Source organism: Entelurus aequoreus, linkage group LG12 (assembly GCF_033978785.1).
Source record: "Entelurus aequoreus isolate RoL-2023_Sb linkage group LG12, RoL_Eaeq_v1.1, whole genome shotgun sequence".
Taxonomy (NCBI): domain Eukaryota; kingdom Metazoa; phylum Chordata; class Actinopteri; order Syngnathiformes; family Syngnathidae; genus Entelurus; species Entelurus aequoreus.
Window position 1 is genome coordinate 6173994 of NC_084742.1, and position 16325 is coordinate 6190318.

General features: G+C 39.5%; 1 protein-coding gene across 2 annotated transcripts; it reads left to right on the forward strand.

Moving 5' to 3' along the window:
- The first annotated feature begins 11139 nt into the window (after positions 1-11139).
- LOC133662653 (HAUS augmin-like complex subunit 4) lies at positions 11140-16110 on the forward strand. Of its 2 annotated transcripts, none has more exons than XM_062066768.1 (9): positions 11140-11325; positions 11412-11551; positions 14340-14471; positions 14545-14685; positions 14795-14891; positions 14976-15121; positions 15281-15411; positions 15483-15551; positions 15721-16110. In XM_062066768.1, exons 1-9 carry the CDS (start codon positions 11259-11261, stop codon positions 15785-15787), a joined length of 990 nt encoding a protein of 329 aa, XP_061922752.1. In that variant the 5' UTR covers positions 11140-11258; the 3' UTR covers positions 15788-16110. The 2 variants fall into 2 exon arrangements, with proteins under 2 accessions (XP_061922752.1, XP_061922751.1); XM_062066767.1 differs by having other exon boundaries at positions 15645-16104.
- Positions 16111-16325: the final 215 nt, after the last annotated feature.

A 16325-nucleotide genomic window follows, 5' to 3' on the forward strand; every position in this document is an offset into this window, starting at 1 on the left:
AAACACCCAACGAAGCCCCGCCCACTACGGAAGTCTGCTCTGTTATTGGTCGATAACCTTTGAATCAAATGATTCAAGGATTCAAAGGCTTTCTATTATGCAAAGGTAAACAAGACGATCACCTTTTGCAACGTCACTATCAACGTGCAAATAGGTAAAAACAATCAAAAAAAAAAAAAAAAAAAAAATCAACATTAATGGATATAACTCAGTGCCTGACAATAATATGTTATTTAGTGAGGTTGTGTGGGTGGGCCGTCTACAGCAGGGGTGTCCAAACTTTTTCCACTGAGGGCCGCACACTGAAAAATCAAAGCAAGCGGGGGCCATTTTGATATTTTTTTATTTTAAAAACCACTACAATATATGTATAAAAAATATACATTAAGGCCTCCACTCAGGCTTGATCCCGGGGACCCCAAAGGGTTTTGGTCCAAAAAATATTTTAAATGTGTCATTATTCAGTATTATTATCTCTAGATCAACATTAGGTCTATCTGTCAATATACTGTTTTTAAAGATTTAAGTCGTATGCTCTTTTTGTCAAAGAAAACCCTGTTTTTTTATGGAAAAAACACAAAATATGCAATATTTTCACCCAATAAAATTTTTAAGAGGAATATTTCAGATTATATAATAATTGGAGCCTTAAAAAAGTCAACAACTCATAACACCATTGATTTTAATTCATTATTATTTTTTGAGCCAAGACACTTAAAAACAAATCACACAAAAATTATTGGGGAACCAAAAGGGTCCTACTCATTAAAGTGTTAAAAAATAAATTATACATTTTTTTTACTGTTTACTTTTAACACAATAATCTCGAGATCAACTTCAGATCTATCCGTCAATTATACGTTGTATTGTTGTTTATGTTTTTTGTTTGTTCGTTTTAGGCCCTTTAAAAAAAAAAAAAAGCTCAATTTTTTATATGGCAAACACAAAATATGCAACATTTTCCCCAAAAAATATCTCAAAGTGCAATATTTAATGTGACGTAATTGGAGCCTTGGATAGGTCAATAATTCATAATAACATTGATTTTGATTCATTATTATTTTTTAAAGAAAGAAACAGCCTGCATGGCAGCTTTGTGTTACTAGAGTAAATATTGCAACATTTCCTTGTTACATTTCACCTGTTTTGTCTTTCATACCACTTTTTATGTTTTTAATTTTTTTAATCGTATTTTAAAATGGGCCGTGGGGCCATTAAAAAATTACCTGCAGGCCGCAAATGGCCCCCGGGCCGCACTTTGGACATTCCTGGTCTACAGGGTGTTGTGATGCATCTAGTGCAGTAGTTAGAGGGAAGGTTGCATGTCTACTTCCCACCTGCTTGCTAAACTCTCGCTTACAGACACTGCCGCTGGCTAGCCCTTGTGGTTTACCATGAATTGATTTACGTTGACCCCGACTTAAACAAGTTGAAAAACTTATTCGGGTGTTACCATTTAGTGGTCAATTGTACGGAATATGTACTGTACTGTGCAATCTACTAATAAAAGTTTCAATCAATCAATCAATCAATCAATGGTGAACGGAGAAGCAGCCTTGTGCGTCAGTCTTCTCCTGCCAGTACACAGCCTCTCTTTCACCAAGACTCCTGTCGGGCCTCCACGTGGCCACACACCGTAACTAGGGCCCCGCGGCCCAAGGCAAACGTGGCAGGGGATCTCGGAGCTCGCAGTGGTCCCCAGAGGCGTGATGCGCAGGCCCACATTGTGGACACGCCCTGGCATCACCCAACCACTTCCCCCGCTGCCTTGTGTGTTAGTCTGGGAAAACAAAAGGCTAGGGGAGTACACCCTGAGAGAAAAGCAAGTGCTGGTAGGCGCACCATAGGCGGTCCTCCGACAGACCGGAGCTCCGGCAGCCTCCTGCATCTGTGAGGAGGTGCTGGTCGTCCTGGGTTTCATTTGCCATCGGATACAGCTCCCCACAGCGAAGAAGTGACGGTGGAGTCTGCGGGTCTCCCTCGTCGAAAAATACCTCAACGGCGGAGTGGGCGGATGATGGTTGTAGAGAAGCTCCACAATGGTCACAAAGGCGGAAGAAGGCTGCAGCAAAGATGGGCCCCTAATTGTCTTGGTCTCCATGCCATTGGACCCTGGCCTTCTCTTTGCCAAGGACAGTGTGGTGGCTGTCTGTGCACCAGTCACCCCACTTTAAAAGATTCCATGCACAGGCGTTCTCCTGTCATACTCGTTCGAGTGATCGCAGATGATGATGATTTAGTGAGGTGGAAAATAGAATTCTGCATTGGCTTGCCAACTTTCCAAATGTATATATACTTGTAGGAGGTGATTTCAACACTGTCTTTGACAATTCACTTGAAAGATGGCCACCAGGCTCTCAAAAGTGTCAGCTCAAATCTAAAATTATTAATGCAAAGGCTCAATTTAATTGATGCCTGGAGATCTAAAAATCCTGATAAGACATGCTTTACCTGGTCTAATAAATCAAGCTCAAGGAAGTCTGGAATAGATATATGGTTAATTTCTAACACACTGCAAGACAATGTTAGTGTTAAAATTCTCTCCACTCCGTTGACTGATCATAAGGCTATACAGATTCACACCTCTCTACCTCCGTTTCGCAATTGTCCAAATAACTCATACTGGAAACTCAATAGTTTGGTTTTATGTCATGAAGCAGTTAAAATGAGGATTAAAGAAATAATAAAACATTTTTTTAATAAAGCTAAGACCCAAAAAATTATGGTAGTAATTGGAAAACCTTAAATATGAGGTAGGTAAATGTATTAGAAAATATTGCAGTAATCTAGCAGTAATCTAGCTAAGAAAAAGCGGTCTGAGGAAGAAAATGTGATTTCCATCATTACTACATTATCCTCTATATGTCCAGATAATATGTCAGCAGAAGAAAAAGAAAGTCTCTTAGAAAGTCAAAGTAAATTAGACAAAATGTATCAATTGAAAGCAGAAGGACCCTTTGTAAGGTCTAGGAAACAATGGTTAGAGCAAGGTGAACAGAATTCCACATATTACTTTCGTTTACAAAAATCGCAGGCTCAAAATAACACCATTGGTCAACTGAAAATAAACAATATGGTTTGCAATTATACAAAACAGATTGCAAATCAATGTTCTCAATTTCACAAAAAATTATATAATAGTCAATACCGTGAAAGTGACGCTGTTACGTTTATGGATGCCTCAACTGATACGAAATCAATCAGCAGCTGATCAAGAAATCTGTGACTGTCCAATCTGTCTCAAGGAAGTAGTGGAATCAATTAATTCCTGTTTTTCTTTCAAACTTCCACAAACAGGTCCTTCTGGCATGGTCTCTTTTCTATAAGCACAATTTCTCACCTAAATAATACTTCATTTGGAACAATAGAGATATATGTTACAAAAGGAAATCACTTTTCCTCAACAATTGGTTCAAGAATGGTATTATTTTGGCGAGCCAGCTTTTCAATAAGGAAGGTAAATTTTTTAATTATCAATAATTTATCAACCATTTTAAGGTCCCTGTGACTCCCAAACAGTTTGCAATTGTCTTTGATGCCATTCCAACAGGTGTTATGTTATTTCCTCTTTCTGCTATAGCAATTGTGAATGATCCACATGACACTCCTGTGGGGAAACTTTGTTTTGATCAGAAACATAACAGAAAAATCCGATGCTTATTCCAAAATGATTGTGTGTCTATTTCCTATACATTTTAGTTCTGGAATAATGTTTTGAATTACATTTACTCGGTCAAAACGTGGTCTCTTTCTAACAGGTACTTACTTACGAACAAAATAAAATAGATTTCTTTCAAAATCATTCATCGTTATTACCCTGTAAAGACTGTGATGGTTAGATACAAGAAGGACATTGATGTTACCTGCGCCTTATGTAACATGCGTCCTGAGACTGTTTACCACCTGTTTTGGACTTGTGAAAGCACTCGATCACTATGGCAGGGCATGTGTTGTTTCATCTAGGACAATATTTATGACAAATTTGTGCTTTGTCTTATAGATGTGCTATTTGGATTTACACAGTATGAGAAAAAATTTTTAAAAGGAATTTTACCTTTGCAACTTCATTATACTATTTGCTAAGTTTTATATTCATAAATCTAAGGTTCTCAATACCCAACCTGTGTTTTGTGCCTTTAAAAAGAGTTAGAACTTTATTTTAAAACGCTATCTACCTCTAGCAACCAAAAAGCTGTGAAAACTATAATGCTATACTCCAAATTTAAAATATTTACAAAACTTGTGTGAGTCTATAACTATACACCTTACTACATATATATATATATATATATATATATATATATATATATATATATATATATATATATATATATATATATATATATATATATATATATATATATTTTACATTCTACTATAATTACTTTATTGAATTAACAACCCTGTGGCGCTGTATTGCACTGTTTTTGTACTTGTTTTAATTGTCTTTGTTCATATGTTTATGTTTGTAAATGTTAACTTTATAAAAAATGTATATGGTGAACATTTTTTTTTAAAATTTGAAAAAATAATCAATCTACATAACAGCAGTGTGTGCACAGAGAAATTGTGTTTATTGTACATTTTTGTATCAATACAATACCAAGTAAATACAGGGTCAGTATTTCCAATGCTGATATATATTTTTAGCAACATTTGTGAACAATTTAACAATAAATGAATACTACAATATAATACAAAGTATAAACATAAATAGAATCATATAATTATCTTATTCCCTTTCATTACGACATTCACCTGTTCGAGCAACACAGTATAAGGTGAATAGTGGAAAATAACTAAACAAAAACTACTATTGGCTCTTATTTGAATCCTTTGGCGTTTTACCCTAAAGACAAGGAGGTATTTGGGTTTTTTGTGTAAACAATATATAAATAAAAATAATATAGCAATTTGTAGAACACACAACAATAAAAACACAGACATTTCTGAAAATAAAGATAACTGAAAAGTAAAAATCAAGTTAGCACTCTGCCTCACAGTCTGGAAGGAAGGAAGATACTGCATTTACGGCGCAATAACCACACATCTCAATACAACTCTTCCTGATTGCAGCATCTATAATTGACTTCAGTGGTTTTTCTTCACATACTCCTTCCTTCCTCCCACATCCACAAAACATGCATGTTTGCACAGGCAAGTCTGAATGGTTGTTTGTCTATATGTGTCCTGTGATTGTCCTAATGAGGACAATTGTATGCAAATGGGTATATGCATTTATACACTGTACATACGAGTTATCTCGTCATCCTCAAGGTCAGAAAATTTTGGTTTGAATCCCCATTGGCTCCAGCTTACCGGTGGCTGCAGAAAATGGATTGATGGATTTACTGTGGCGCGCAACCCTTAACAAAAAGCAAACAGGTGATGGTTGGTTGTCAGTTTATTTCGAAAATGCATAGAATTACAATGTAATAGAGCACATATTTCCAGTTGTTCCATTACAGGATGTCCGAAAAGGAGTAGGGAGAAGCAGAGCTTAAAAGAAAGTGTAGGATTTGTTCACACACAGTTTACAAACGCAGAAACACACAAATATTTCATAGAGTTTTTGATATATCTCAACTGCCTATACCAGATTTTTTTTAAAACATTTGTTAAATGGATTTTTGACGGATGTAGTCCAGAAATACAATTAAATGTCAAATGTTCTTTTTTTCTCCCCCCAAAAGGTAACCCACAAAAAATATATATAAAATTAAAAAAATAAACAATAAACTAGAACAAAACAAAACATGCATCAGTAAAATAAGTACATGAAAATATTGACATGAAGTCACAGACAATTGCACTCCTGAATATCCCAACACTCTGCAACAATACACAAAAGCAGACAAAAGACTCATCAATCATGTACTTCTCAATTACTTTTCAATCGGGATTCAATTTGAGATCAGTCTCTTTTACATATTTTAGGAAACCACACCTTACTTCCTGAAACTTCATAGAAAAACCGCTCAATGTCAGCCTCTTCTTCAGTTTGAGAAAATACAGAACATCTTTAATCCAGTGAGTGTGGAAAGGAGGCACTGCTGACCTCCAATTTAGCACACTGAGTCTTCTAGCCCAGTGTTTTTCAACCACTATGCCGCGGCACACTAGTGTGCCCGTGAGATACAGTCTGGTGTGCCGTGGGAGATGATCTAATTTCACCTATTTGCGTTAAAAATATTTTTTGCAAACCAGTCTGCAAATTATGTGTTGTAGTTGAGTGTCGGTGTTGTCTAGAACTCGGCAGACTAACCGTGTAATACTCTTCCATATCAGTAGGTGGCAGCCGGTAGATGATTGCTTTGTAGATGTCGGGAACAGCGGGAGGCAGTGTGAAGGTAAAATTGTGTCTAATGCTTAAACCAAAAATAAACAAAAGGTGAGTGCCCCTAAGAAAAGGCATTGAAGCTTAGGAAGTCTATGCAGAACGAAAAAAAAACTGAAATGGCTACAAAGTAAACAAAAACAGAATGCTGGACGACAGGAAAATACCAAAAAAAGAGAAAAAGCCACCAAAATAGGAGCGCAAGACAAGAACTAAAACACTACACACAGGAAAACAGCAAAAAACTCAAAATAAGTCACGGCGTGATGTGACAGGTCGTGACAGTACATCTACTTTGAGACAAGAGCTATAGTGATGCATGGTTGGTTATGGTTTAAAGTCATATCCAACAATTGCGACAACGACTTTTTACTGTCAACTGTTTTTTAATGATTTGTGCTGGTGGTGTGCCTCCGAATTTTTTCAACGCAAAAAATGTGTCTTGGCTCAAAAAAGGTTGAAAAACAATGTTCTAGCCAACAAAGTAGTTAATGCTACAAGATTCTTTTTGGATTTGCTAAGGGTTGATGACTAAGGTGCGACCCCAAATGGTCCACTTAGAGGATTCAGTTCAATCTTTTTGCCAATTACTGTGTTGTGGATTTCAAAAATGCAGAGATGGTTGGCGTTTGGCAAAAAGTCTTCCTCTTTATTGGGAGGGAAACACAATAAGGCAGCATACAAAAGGCAATGGTGGCAAAAACTAGCATGCCATGAGAAAACTACAAAGAAAACCAAAGTACCGAAGTTTTGGGCAGACATGGGAAACCGGGCATGTAAAAGACTGCGACTTTCCCCTGCGAGACCATGGAAAACGTGGCTGTGGTAACTGAGTACAAAGCTCCGGCGCCCACATGCTGCACCAGCACGGTTAAGTAGTGTGACCCTTAATTAGAATCAGGTGTGCCCTGCTGTCTCGAGCCAGCTGCACGCCACACTGTGGGGGGAGAGAGTGAGAACAGGTGCAAGGACAGAGAACAAACACACCAGAACCTAACAATACCACGGTATTAAGTTAGCTGGAGACTGTTGACACCCATCACATATACCGATATTCCGTCATACATTTTAGCCAACCGGACCTTGGTATAATAGGTACAATGTATTAGCTTGCATTGGGACGGTGTGGCGAATTTGGTAGAGTGGCTGTGCCAGCAATCGGAGGGTTGCTGGTTACTGGGGTTCAATCCCCACCTTCTACCATCCTAGTCACGTCCGTTGTGTCCTTGGGCAAGACACTTCACCCTTGCTCCTGATGGCTGCTGGTTAGCGCCTTGCATGGCAGCTCCCGCCATCAGTGTGTGAATGTGTGTGTGAATGGGTGAATGTGGAAATACTGTCAAAGCGCTTTGAGTACCTTGAAGGTAGAAAAGCGCTATACAAGTATAACCCATTTATCATTTATTGAATAAGGCTGTGTGTAGCACAAATAGAAGATTTATGAACTCTACTTAAAATCTCTGTCCAGCTCTCCTCAGATACGGTCACTCCTAAGTCACCCTCCCAAAGTGACTTCATTGAATTCAGAGATTCAGGGTGTAAATGAAAAATTTGTTTGTAAATATGTGTAATTGATCCTATATATATAAAAAAGTGTTGTATAGGTAGTGAAAATGTATCACAAAGTTGCTGGGAAGAGGTAAAAGTGTTGTCAATGTATAAATATTTAATGTTGTTGATCCTCAGACTTGACCATGTTAAAAAGGCATTATCAACAAGAGAGGGAGGGAAAGCATGATTAGCAGTGATGGGTGCAAAACTAGAAATAGTCTGCAAACCAAATTAGCGCTTAAACTGAACCAAAATTTAAAGAATACTAATGTTGGTGGCCCAGTCGTAAAACCTACAGTTTGGTATTGCTTATCCTCCTGGCGATTTGGGTCTCTGTAAATATTGTTTACATAATCTGTGAGCTTCTTTCTGAGCCCTCTACCACCTTATCGTGGTAGAGGAGTTTGCGTGTCCCAATGATCCGAGGAGCTATGTTGTCCGGGGGCTTCCATGCCCCCTGGTAGGGTCCCCCAAGACAAACAGGTCCTAGCTGAGGGATCAGACAAAGAGCAGCTCGAAGACCTTTATAAAAAAGACAAATCAAGGACTCAGATTTCCCTCGCAAGGACGCGGGACACCGGGGCCACCCTCTGGAGCCAGGCCCGGAGGTGGGGCACGATGGCGAGTGCCTGGTGGCCAGGCCTGTCCCCATGGGGCCCAGCCGGGCACATCCCGAAGAGGCTACGTGGGTCCCCCCTCCAATGGGCTCACCACTCATGGGAGGGGCCATAGAGGTCGGGTACAGTGTGAGCTGGGCTTAAGCCGAAGGCAGAGCACTTGGCGATCCGATCCTTGGCTACATAAGCAAGCTCTTGGGATGTGGAACTTCACCTTGCTGGGGGGAAGGAGCCTGAGCTAGTGCGCAAGGTGGAGAAGATATAGTTGGACTCACTTCGACGCACAGCAAGGGCTCTGGAAACAGTTCTCTCGAGAGGGGTTGGATTGTCTTCCACTCTGGCGTTGCACGCAGTGAGAGGCTATGGGCTGGGGTGGCAATTGTTTTTGTCCCCCGGTTCAAAGCCTGCACGTTGGAGTTCAACCCAGTGGACGAGAGGGTAGCTTCCCTCCGCCTTCAGGTGGAGGGACGGGTCCTGACTGTTGTTTGTGATTACGCACCAAACAGAAGCTCAGAGTACCCACACTTTTTTGATTCAATGTGCTCCTATTTTGGTGGCTTTTTCTCTTTTTTTGGTATTTTCCTGTAGCAGTTTCATGTCTTCCTTTGAGTGATATTTTCCGCATCTACTGTGTTTTACCAATCAAGAATATCTCAGTTGTTTTATCCTTCTTTGTGGGGACATTGTTGATTGTCATGTCATGTTCGGATGTACATTGTGGACGCTGTCTTTGCTTCACAGTAAGTCTTTGCTGTCGTCCAGCATTCTGTTTTTGTTTACTTTGTAGCCAGTTCAGTTTTAGTTTCATTCAGCATAGCCTTCCCTAAGCGTCAATGCCTTTTCTTAGGGGCACTCACCTTTTGTTTATTTTTTGTTTAAGCATTAGACACCTTTTTACCTGTACACTGCCTCCCGCTGTTTCTGACATCTACAAAGCAATTAGCTACCGGCTGCCACCTACTGATATGGAAGAGTATTACACGGTTACTCTGCCGAGCTTTAGACAGCACCGATACTCAACAACAACACATAGTTTGCAGACTATAATTAGTGGTTTGCAAAAAATATTTTTAACCCAAATAGGTGAAATTAGATAATCTCCCACGGTACACCAGACTGTATCTCACGGCACACTAGTGCGCCGCGGCACAGTGGTTGAAAAACACTGCTTTAACGATGTTCTACAATACTATTGGTAAGTATGGCTGCTGTCAAAAAGTAATTCCTTACAGGGAACCAATTAGGTACTGTATTCAGTCAGCGTTCACGCGGGTTCTCGCGATAGGTAACCAGTTCTCGCAAACAGATTGTACCTAGTGTCTTCTTTAACCAATCAGAATAATGCCCGTATTTGGCGGCAAAAGTGGACTAAGGATCGATCAGTGACTGACTGAGAATTTCAATTTTTTAAATCTTTTTGGCGGTTCTCATAATCTGATTTGTGACTGGATGGAGATGGTAGGGTATAGCAACGGAATGTAGGAGGAAGGTATGGACATGGATAGGACTGGATGGGAGAGAGGAACAAAGGGGAAAGGAGGCAATGAAAGGAAAGTCGAGTGCTAAAAGAGTGCATGAAGATGACGAAGGAGGAGAAGGAAGGAAAATGATTATGGTAGAGAATTGCAAGATTATTCAGTATACAAATTTAAGTCAACAGAGACATGAACGATTTTAGATTGATTACATTGGTTAAGGGGTTAAAGAAGGATATTGGAGAGGTGGAGATGGCAAAAAGGCTAAGGGACAGAAGCCTGTTGGTTAAATGTAAAAATGGAGAGCAAAAGAGCAAAGCAACGCGATTGCAAAAGCTGTGTAATAAGATAATACAATAAAAAATAGAGGTGGGGGAACGAAAGGGGCCTAGTAGTGACAGGAATCTAAAAAGGAGAACATTTAGAAGATTTGAAAAGAGAAATAAAAGGGGGAACTGTCACAATGATGAAGAGATTGAGGGCATTCAGGAATGGAGAAAAGAATATAGTTAAGATAGAACACAATAAAAAGTGGCAGGCTAATTGGAATGAGGGAAACAAGTAGGGAGTATTACAAAGTCCAGAGGAGAGTATGGTGTAATGAGAGGAGGGAATAATAATTATACTATTAGAAATAGGAAGGAAGAAGACATTATTACTAGAAGGAGGTTAGGACATACATATCTAAATAGTTCATTGAAATTGATAGGGAAACATAATACGGGGCTGTGTCACTATATTGTCATCAGATAGAAAGTATAGGGCTTGTTTTAATACACTGAAGTAAATACAATAGAGAAAGGGGAGTACTGGAAAATAAGTTAGCGAAAGAGAGATTAGTAGTGGAAGATATTTTAGGATTGCACTCAGAACACGTAGGATACAACAATTATATGAGCACGAACTGATGAAGCCTACTCGGATGAGTGGCGAAACGTATTCCAAGACAAACAAAGCAGTCCAGTTGCGATCGGTTGAATGCCCTGAGATGACAATGACCTGGATGAATGAGAACCTTCATAGACATGTACGGTACAAAGCAATATATACATTTTAAAAAAAAGACTGGGTTAAATAAAATAATATAGAGCAGGGTTCCATCTCGGTCCACACTCCATATCAGAAGGTGGCGGTAATGCACACCATAAGGTTGCTTGTCAACCGCCATTGAACCAGAGAAGAAGAGAAAGAAGAAGCCCGTATGCGCGCGCTACTTGGTTTAGGAAGTTTCTGCCCAAGTGGACGTACGTGTACTCTTGTTGAAAACATTTGCCGAAAATGGCAAATGTCCTCGGAGTCACTGGTGCATTATCGTTCGGAAATGAAGACAGTTTGCACCAACAGGGTAAGAGAACATATATGTGTCGTTTTTGCTGTTTCTATTGAAATCAGTACTACTGTCTGTCTCCTGTACGTCGTTTTATTCTACAGTTTTGGCCTCCTTTCCACTCTGTGACATGACCGAAGACGACCTGAGACCGAACCCTCAGCTCTGTAAACTCTTGGCGACTCTTGCACAACATGTGGATAAAACGGGACTTACCATCCCTCTGAAAACAGAGTTGAAAAAGGTACAGAAATGTGTTTACATCCAGCAGGGGTTGTTGTCGATTATGTGATCTGTCCTGGGACCAGTGGTCCATACCACTAAGGGCACTAATGAGGCTGGTCGCCACCTATTGAATTTCGTTTATTTGGCCCGAAAAATAGTAACGTCCACCCATCCATTTTTCTACCGCTTGTCCCTTTCGGGGTCGCTGGAGCTGTCACGCCAAATTTCTTCCCCCTACAAAAACCTACACTCCCCCACCCCCCCTATTTACTTCCGGGGTCATTTCCTCCTACGTCATTGACAGCGATCGATAGCACTTCGGCTTTGACTGCCTGTCGCTGGAAGGATACTTGTTTTTTTTATTGTTTTTTTATTTTTTATAATATAGCGTTAACTTAACAAATCGTCTGTATTAATCGGACAAATTAACTTGAGGATATTCCTGACTGCAAATTTGACTGGGTGTTACCATTTAGTGGTCAATTGTACGGAATATGTACTTCACTGTGCAACCTACTAATAAAAGTCTCAATCAATCAATCAAAGACTTGTGGACATATGCAGAAATGAATAACAGTGTACAATAAGTTAATTCATTATCAATCAACAGTATCAAACTTTATTAAAACTAAATTTTTTTGTTAAATTCATTTTTTTTTTAGTTCTCTGTTTGCTGTCTGTTCGCTGTCAATGACGTAAGAGGAAATGACATAAGTAAGAGGAAATGACCCCGGAAGTAAATGGGGGGGCTTTTGTAGGGGGAAGAAATTTGGCGTGACAGAGCCTATCTCAGCTGCATTCGGGCGGTAGGCGGGGTACACCCTGGACAAGTCGCCACCTCATCGCAGGGCCGACACAGATAAACAGACAACATTCACATTCACACTAGGGCCATTTTAGTGTTGCCGATCAACCTATCCTTTCGGTATTTACTATACATTTTTATCCTTGTTCATTAGTGCAGTGTTTTTCAACCACTGTGCCGCGGCATACTAGTGTACCGTGAGATATTGTCTGGTGTGTCGTGGGAGGTGATGTAATTTCACCTAATTAGGTTAAAAATATTTTTTGCAAACCAGTTATTATAATCCGCAAATAATGTGCCGTTGTTGAATAACAGTGTACGATATACTTTCTATAACGCGGCAGCGTAACCGTGTAATACTCTTCCATATCAGTAGGTGGCAGCAGGTAGCTAATGCTTTGTGGATGTTGGGAACATTGTTTGTCGTGATCACAATATGCAGACGACAGCGGGAGGCAGCGTGTTGGTAAAAAGGTATCTAATGCTTAAACCAAAAATAAACAAAAGGTGAGTGCCGCTAAGAAAAGGCATTGAAGCTTAGGGATGGCTATGCAAAACTAAACTAAAACTGAACTGGCTGCAAAGTAAACAAAAAACAGAATGCTGGACGACAGCAAAGACTTACAGCGTGTGGAGCAGCAGACGACGTCCACAAAGTACATCCGTACATGACATGACAATCAACAACAAAATAGGAAACACTACACACAGGAAAACAGCAAAAAACTAAAAATTAGTCACGGCGTGATGTGACAGGTTGTGACAGTACACCTACTTTGAGACGAGCTATAGTGATGCATGGTTGGTTATGGTTTGAATTTATATTCAACAATTGCGAGAACGACTTTTTACTGTCAATATCGGCTGCTGAGTTTCATTTTTTTAAGTTTTCCGCTAGTGGTGTGCCTCTGGATTTTTTCAAAGGAAAAAAATGTGCCTTGGCTCAAAAAAGGTTGAAAAACACTGCATTAGTGTATATGTAGTGAGAGAACACTCTTCCACTAGATCAGTGGTTCTTAACCTTGTTGGAGGTACCGAACCCCACCAGCTTCATATGTGCATTCACCGAACCCTTCTTTAGTGAAAAATATATATATATATTTTTTCAAATTCAAGACAAAGTTATATGTTTTTTTTTACTGGTGCACAAAATGAACCGTGCATGAACATCACCTTGTTCAAAGAACAAAACCAACACAGTGCATGAACTCACAACAAATTACACGCCTGCAAATCAGTGTGACTTCTGCTGTTGCCATATCCATAATACACCGATAGGGAAAAGTTTTTATTTACACGCTGAGTCAGGTGTGTCTTGACCTCCGCTGAGGAGGCTCCGTCGAACCCGAGGCCGACTCACGAACGCCTAGGGTTCGATCGAACCCAGGTTAAGAACCACTGCACTAGATAGAAGATCCACAGCTAACCTGTGTATGCACCTGCTGCCATACAACACCAGTGACATTTGTTTGGTGCTGTGGCGTGAGACGTGTCTATTAAATAATTTCCACTTATTAACGCTATACATTAGGGCTGCAGAATTCTGAAAAACATTTGATTCATTAATTTCTTGCCCAAAGTTGAGATCACGATTCTCTCTTGACAATTTTCTTTTCAGACACACACACACACACACACACACACACACACACACACACACACACACACACACACACACACACACACACACACACACACACACACACACACACACTGTGTTCATGGGCATGTGCTTTCGGGTTTAAGAAGTCACCGGAAGGACAGTTGATTGAGGACTCTTTCAATAGAAATGAATAAAAACACAAAAAAATCCAAGTTAATGCTGACAACAACAATGGCAGCACCAGTTTTTTGTGCAGCTCCTCTACATCCACATTTTTCTTTCCTTTAGTGGTATTTAAAGGCACACCGAGTAAACTGGACACTTAATTTTCTTCCTGCAAATTTCTGTGTTGGCGTTCTCCTTAACAAAAGATTTTACCTGTGGCTGTTTTTTTTTCAGGCTGAGCAAAAGCTGCAGATCCAGCGACGTAGATGGCTGCGCTCCGAGACCCTCCACAGATCCCTGCAGGAGATTATCCAGGAATACAGTGTCCAGAAGCATCGTTCTACTGTACAACCGGACCAGAAGATGGTGCAGTAGTATGACAGGAAATAAATGAACCGACATCTGCCACATGTCACTGATGCAAACTATTTCTTAACAGTTTTATGAGACAATGGAAAGGTGCCTTGTTGTGACAATGTGTGCCAGACAGTTGGATCTCAGCAACACCACCAAGCAGGATCAGCCCTTTGTTTTGGGCTTGACCCCCCCGCAGGTGATGGAGCTCATGCCTTCAGAGAAGGTACATGAAGGAAATACACTCAGGCTGTTATTTTTTACCTGGCATTATCTCATAGTAAAAATGTTTGTTAGTTATTTAAGTAATGCACATTTTGCTTTGTCAATGCCAGAATGTGCAAAAAATGAAGCAGATTCTACCCAGAGAGCTGGAGGAACATCTAAAGAAAAAGTGTCTCAGCTTCCTCTCCTACTATCAACCGGAATGTGGTGAGATTTCTTCACACACACAAATGGATCATGTCATGTTACCTAATTGACCTGTAGATGACATGGGTATTGCTTTTTTTCTAGAGAATCAGAGTGAAGGTCTAAAGAGCTGTAAATTGTCTCATCTGTCAACCCAAATGGACAAAGACAAAAAAAGAGTGGAGAGTCTTATGGAGAGCTACCATGAAAAGGCAGTTCTCCTGCAAAGACTGACACAACTGTACCTTTCTGTGAGTTTTTTGTAGACTGAGTGCTGTTTGCTCCTACTTTTTAAACACTTCTGGTTGCTTATTTATGAACATTTAACTCTACACTTAGTGCATTTTAACAAAGCCCACTCTGCAGTGTGTAGTTTACAGTATTAATGTGACACAGTGTAACTTCTCCAGGAAATGACCAAATGTGTGCAGCTCCTGCAGTCGCTCATCTTGGAGCGCTGCTTAACAATCCAGGCAGATTTGGACAAAAAGAAGTTGGACTACTTTGAAGGCAAATGTGAATTAGTCTTGCAGAAGATAAAGTAAGGAGTTTAATGTTCTAATAAATATATGTGTGTGTATTTAACAATGTGTCTGTTTATTATTTTTTAAGAGATGAGGTTGCTGGGATTCAGCTGGACACGTACACAGCCAACACAATATCTGCTCACAGAAAAATCAGGCAAGAGACATTTTGCTTTTTTTTTTTTTTATTATATAGTTTTTGATTGTACAGAGAACATGGTTTATACCTTTGTCACTTTCTTACTTGTAGGACAAAGCTGGAGTCAGAGCTGCAAGCCTGTCAGGTGGAGAAACAGTCTGTGGAGTTAAAACTTTCTTCCTTTCAGATCTTGGGCAAAGAATTTGAGGCCCTGGCTGAGGAGTACTGCAAATTTCGAGAAGAGATCGACATGAAAAGCTGGGCTTTGAAGGAATTCACTAAGGACAACATAAATTGATGATCCTATTAGATCACTGACATCATCAAACATGTTTAATACTTATTTTTGTCTGCAACATTATAAAGAAGAATTGACTCCCTTCCCTCTTAGTGCTGTCAAATAATTAAAATGTTAAATGAGATTTATAACAGGGGTGCCATGGATTAATTGTGATTAATTACAATTAGATAATCATTTGTAGTCTGTATTAATTGTTTAGTTTTGCATAAAGAAAGAGACTCAGGAAAGGAAGAATTATTTATACCAGGGGTGTCAAACTCATTTTAGCTCAAGGGCTGCATGGAGGAAAATCTATTCCCATGCAGGCTGGACTGGTAAAATCATGGCTTAATCATTTTAATTAAAGACAATTTCAAAATAGTTTTATTTGTTTTACTTAAACCAAAAATAGAACAAGCACATTCTGAAAATGCACAAATTACAAATATTAATTTTAGCAAAACCCCTTAAGTTAGTTGAAAAAAATAGTGCAGTTTAAAAAACACCATGAA

Excerpts from the sequence above, each read along its gene's own strand:
- LOC133662653 (XM_062066767.1), top strand. The coding sequence starts at position 11,259 with ATGGCAAATGTCCTCGGAGTCACTGGTGCATTATCGTTCGGAAATGAA. Across the intron at positions 11,326-11,411 it reads AGACAGTTTGCACCAACAGG|TTTTGGCCTCCTTTCCACTC; the intron begins GTAAGAGAACAT and ends TTTATTCTACAG. Across the intron at positions 15,552-15,644 it reads TCTGCTCACAGAAAAATCAG|GACAAAGCTGGAGTCAGAGC; the intron begins GCAAGAGACATT and ends TCTTACTTGTAG.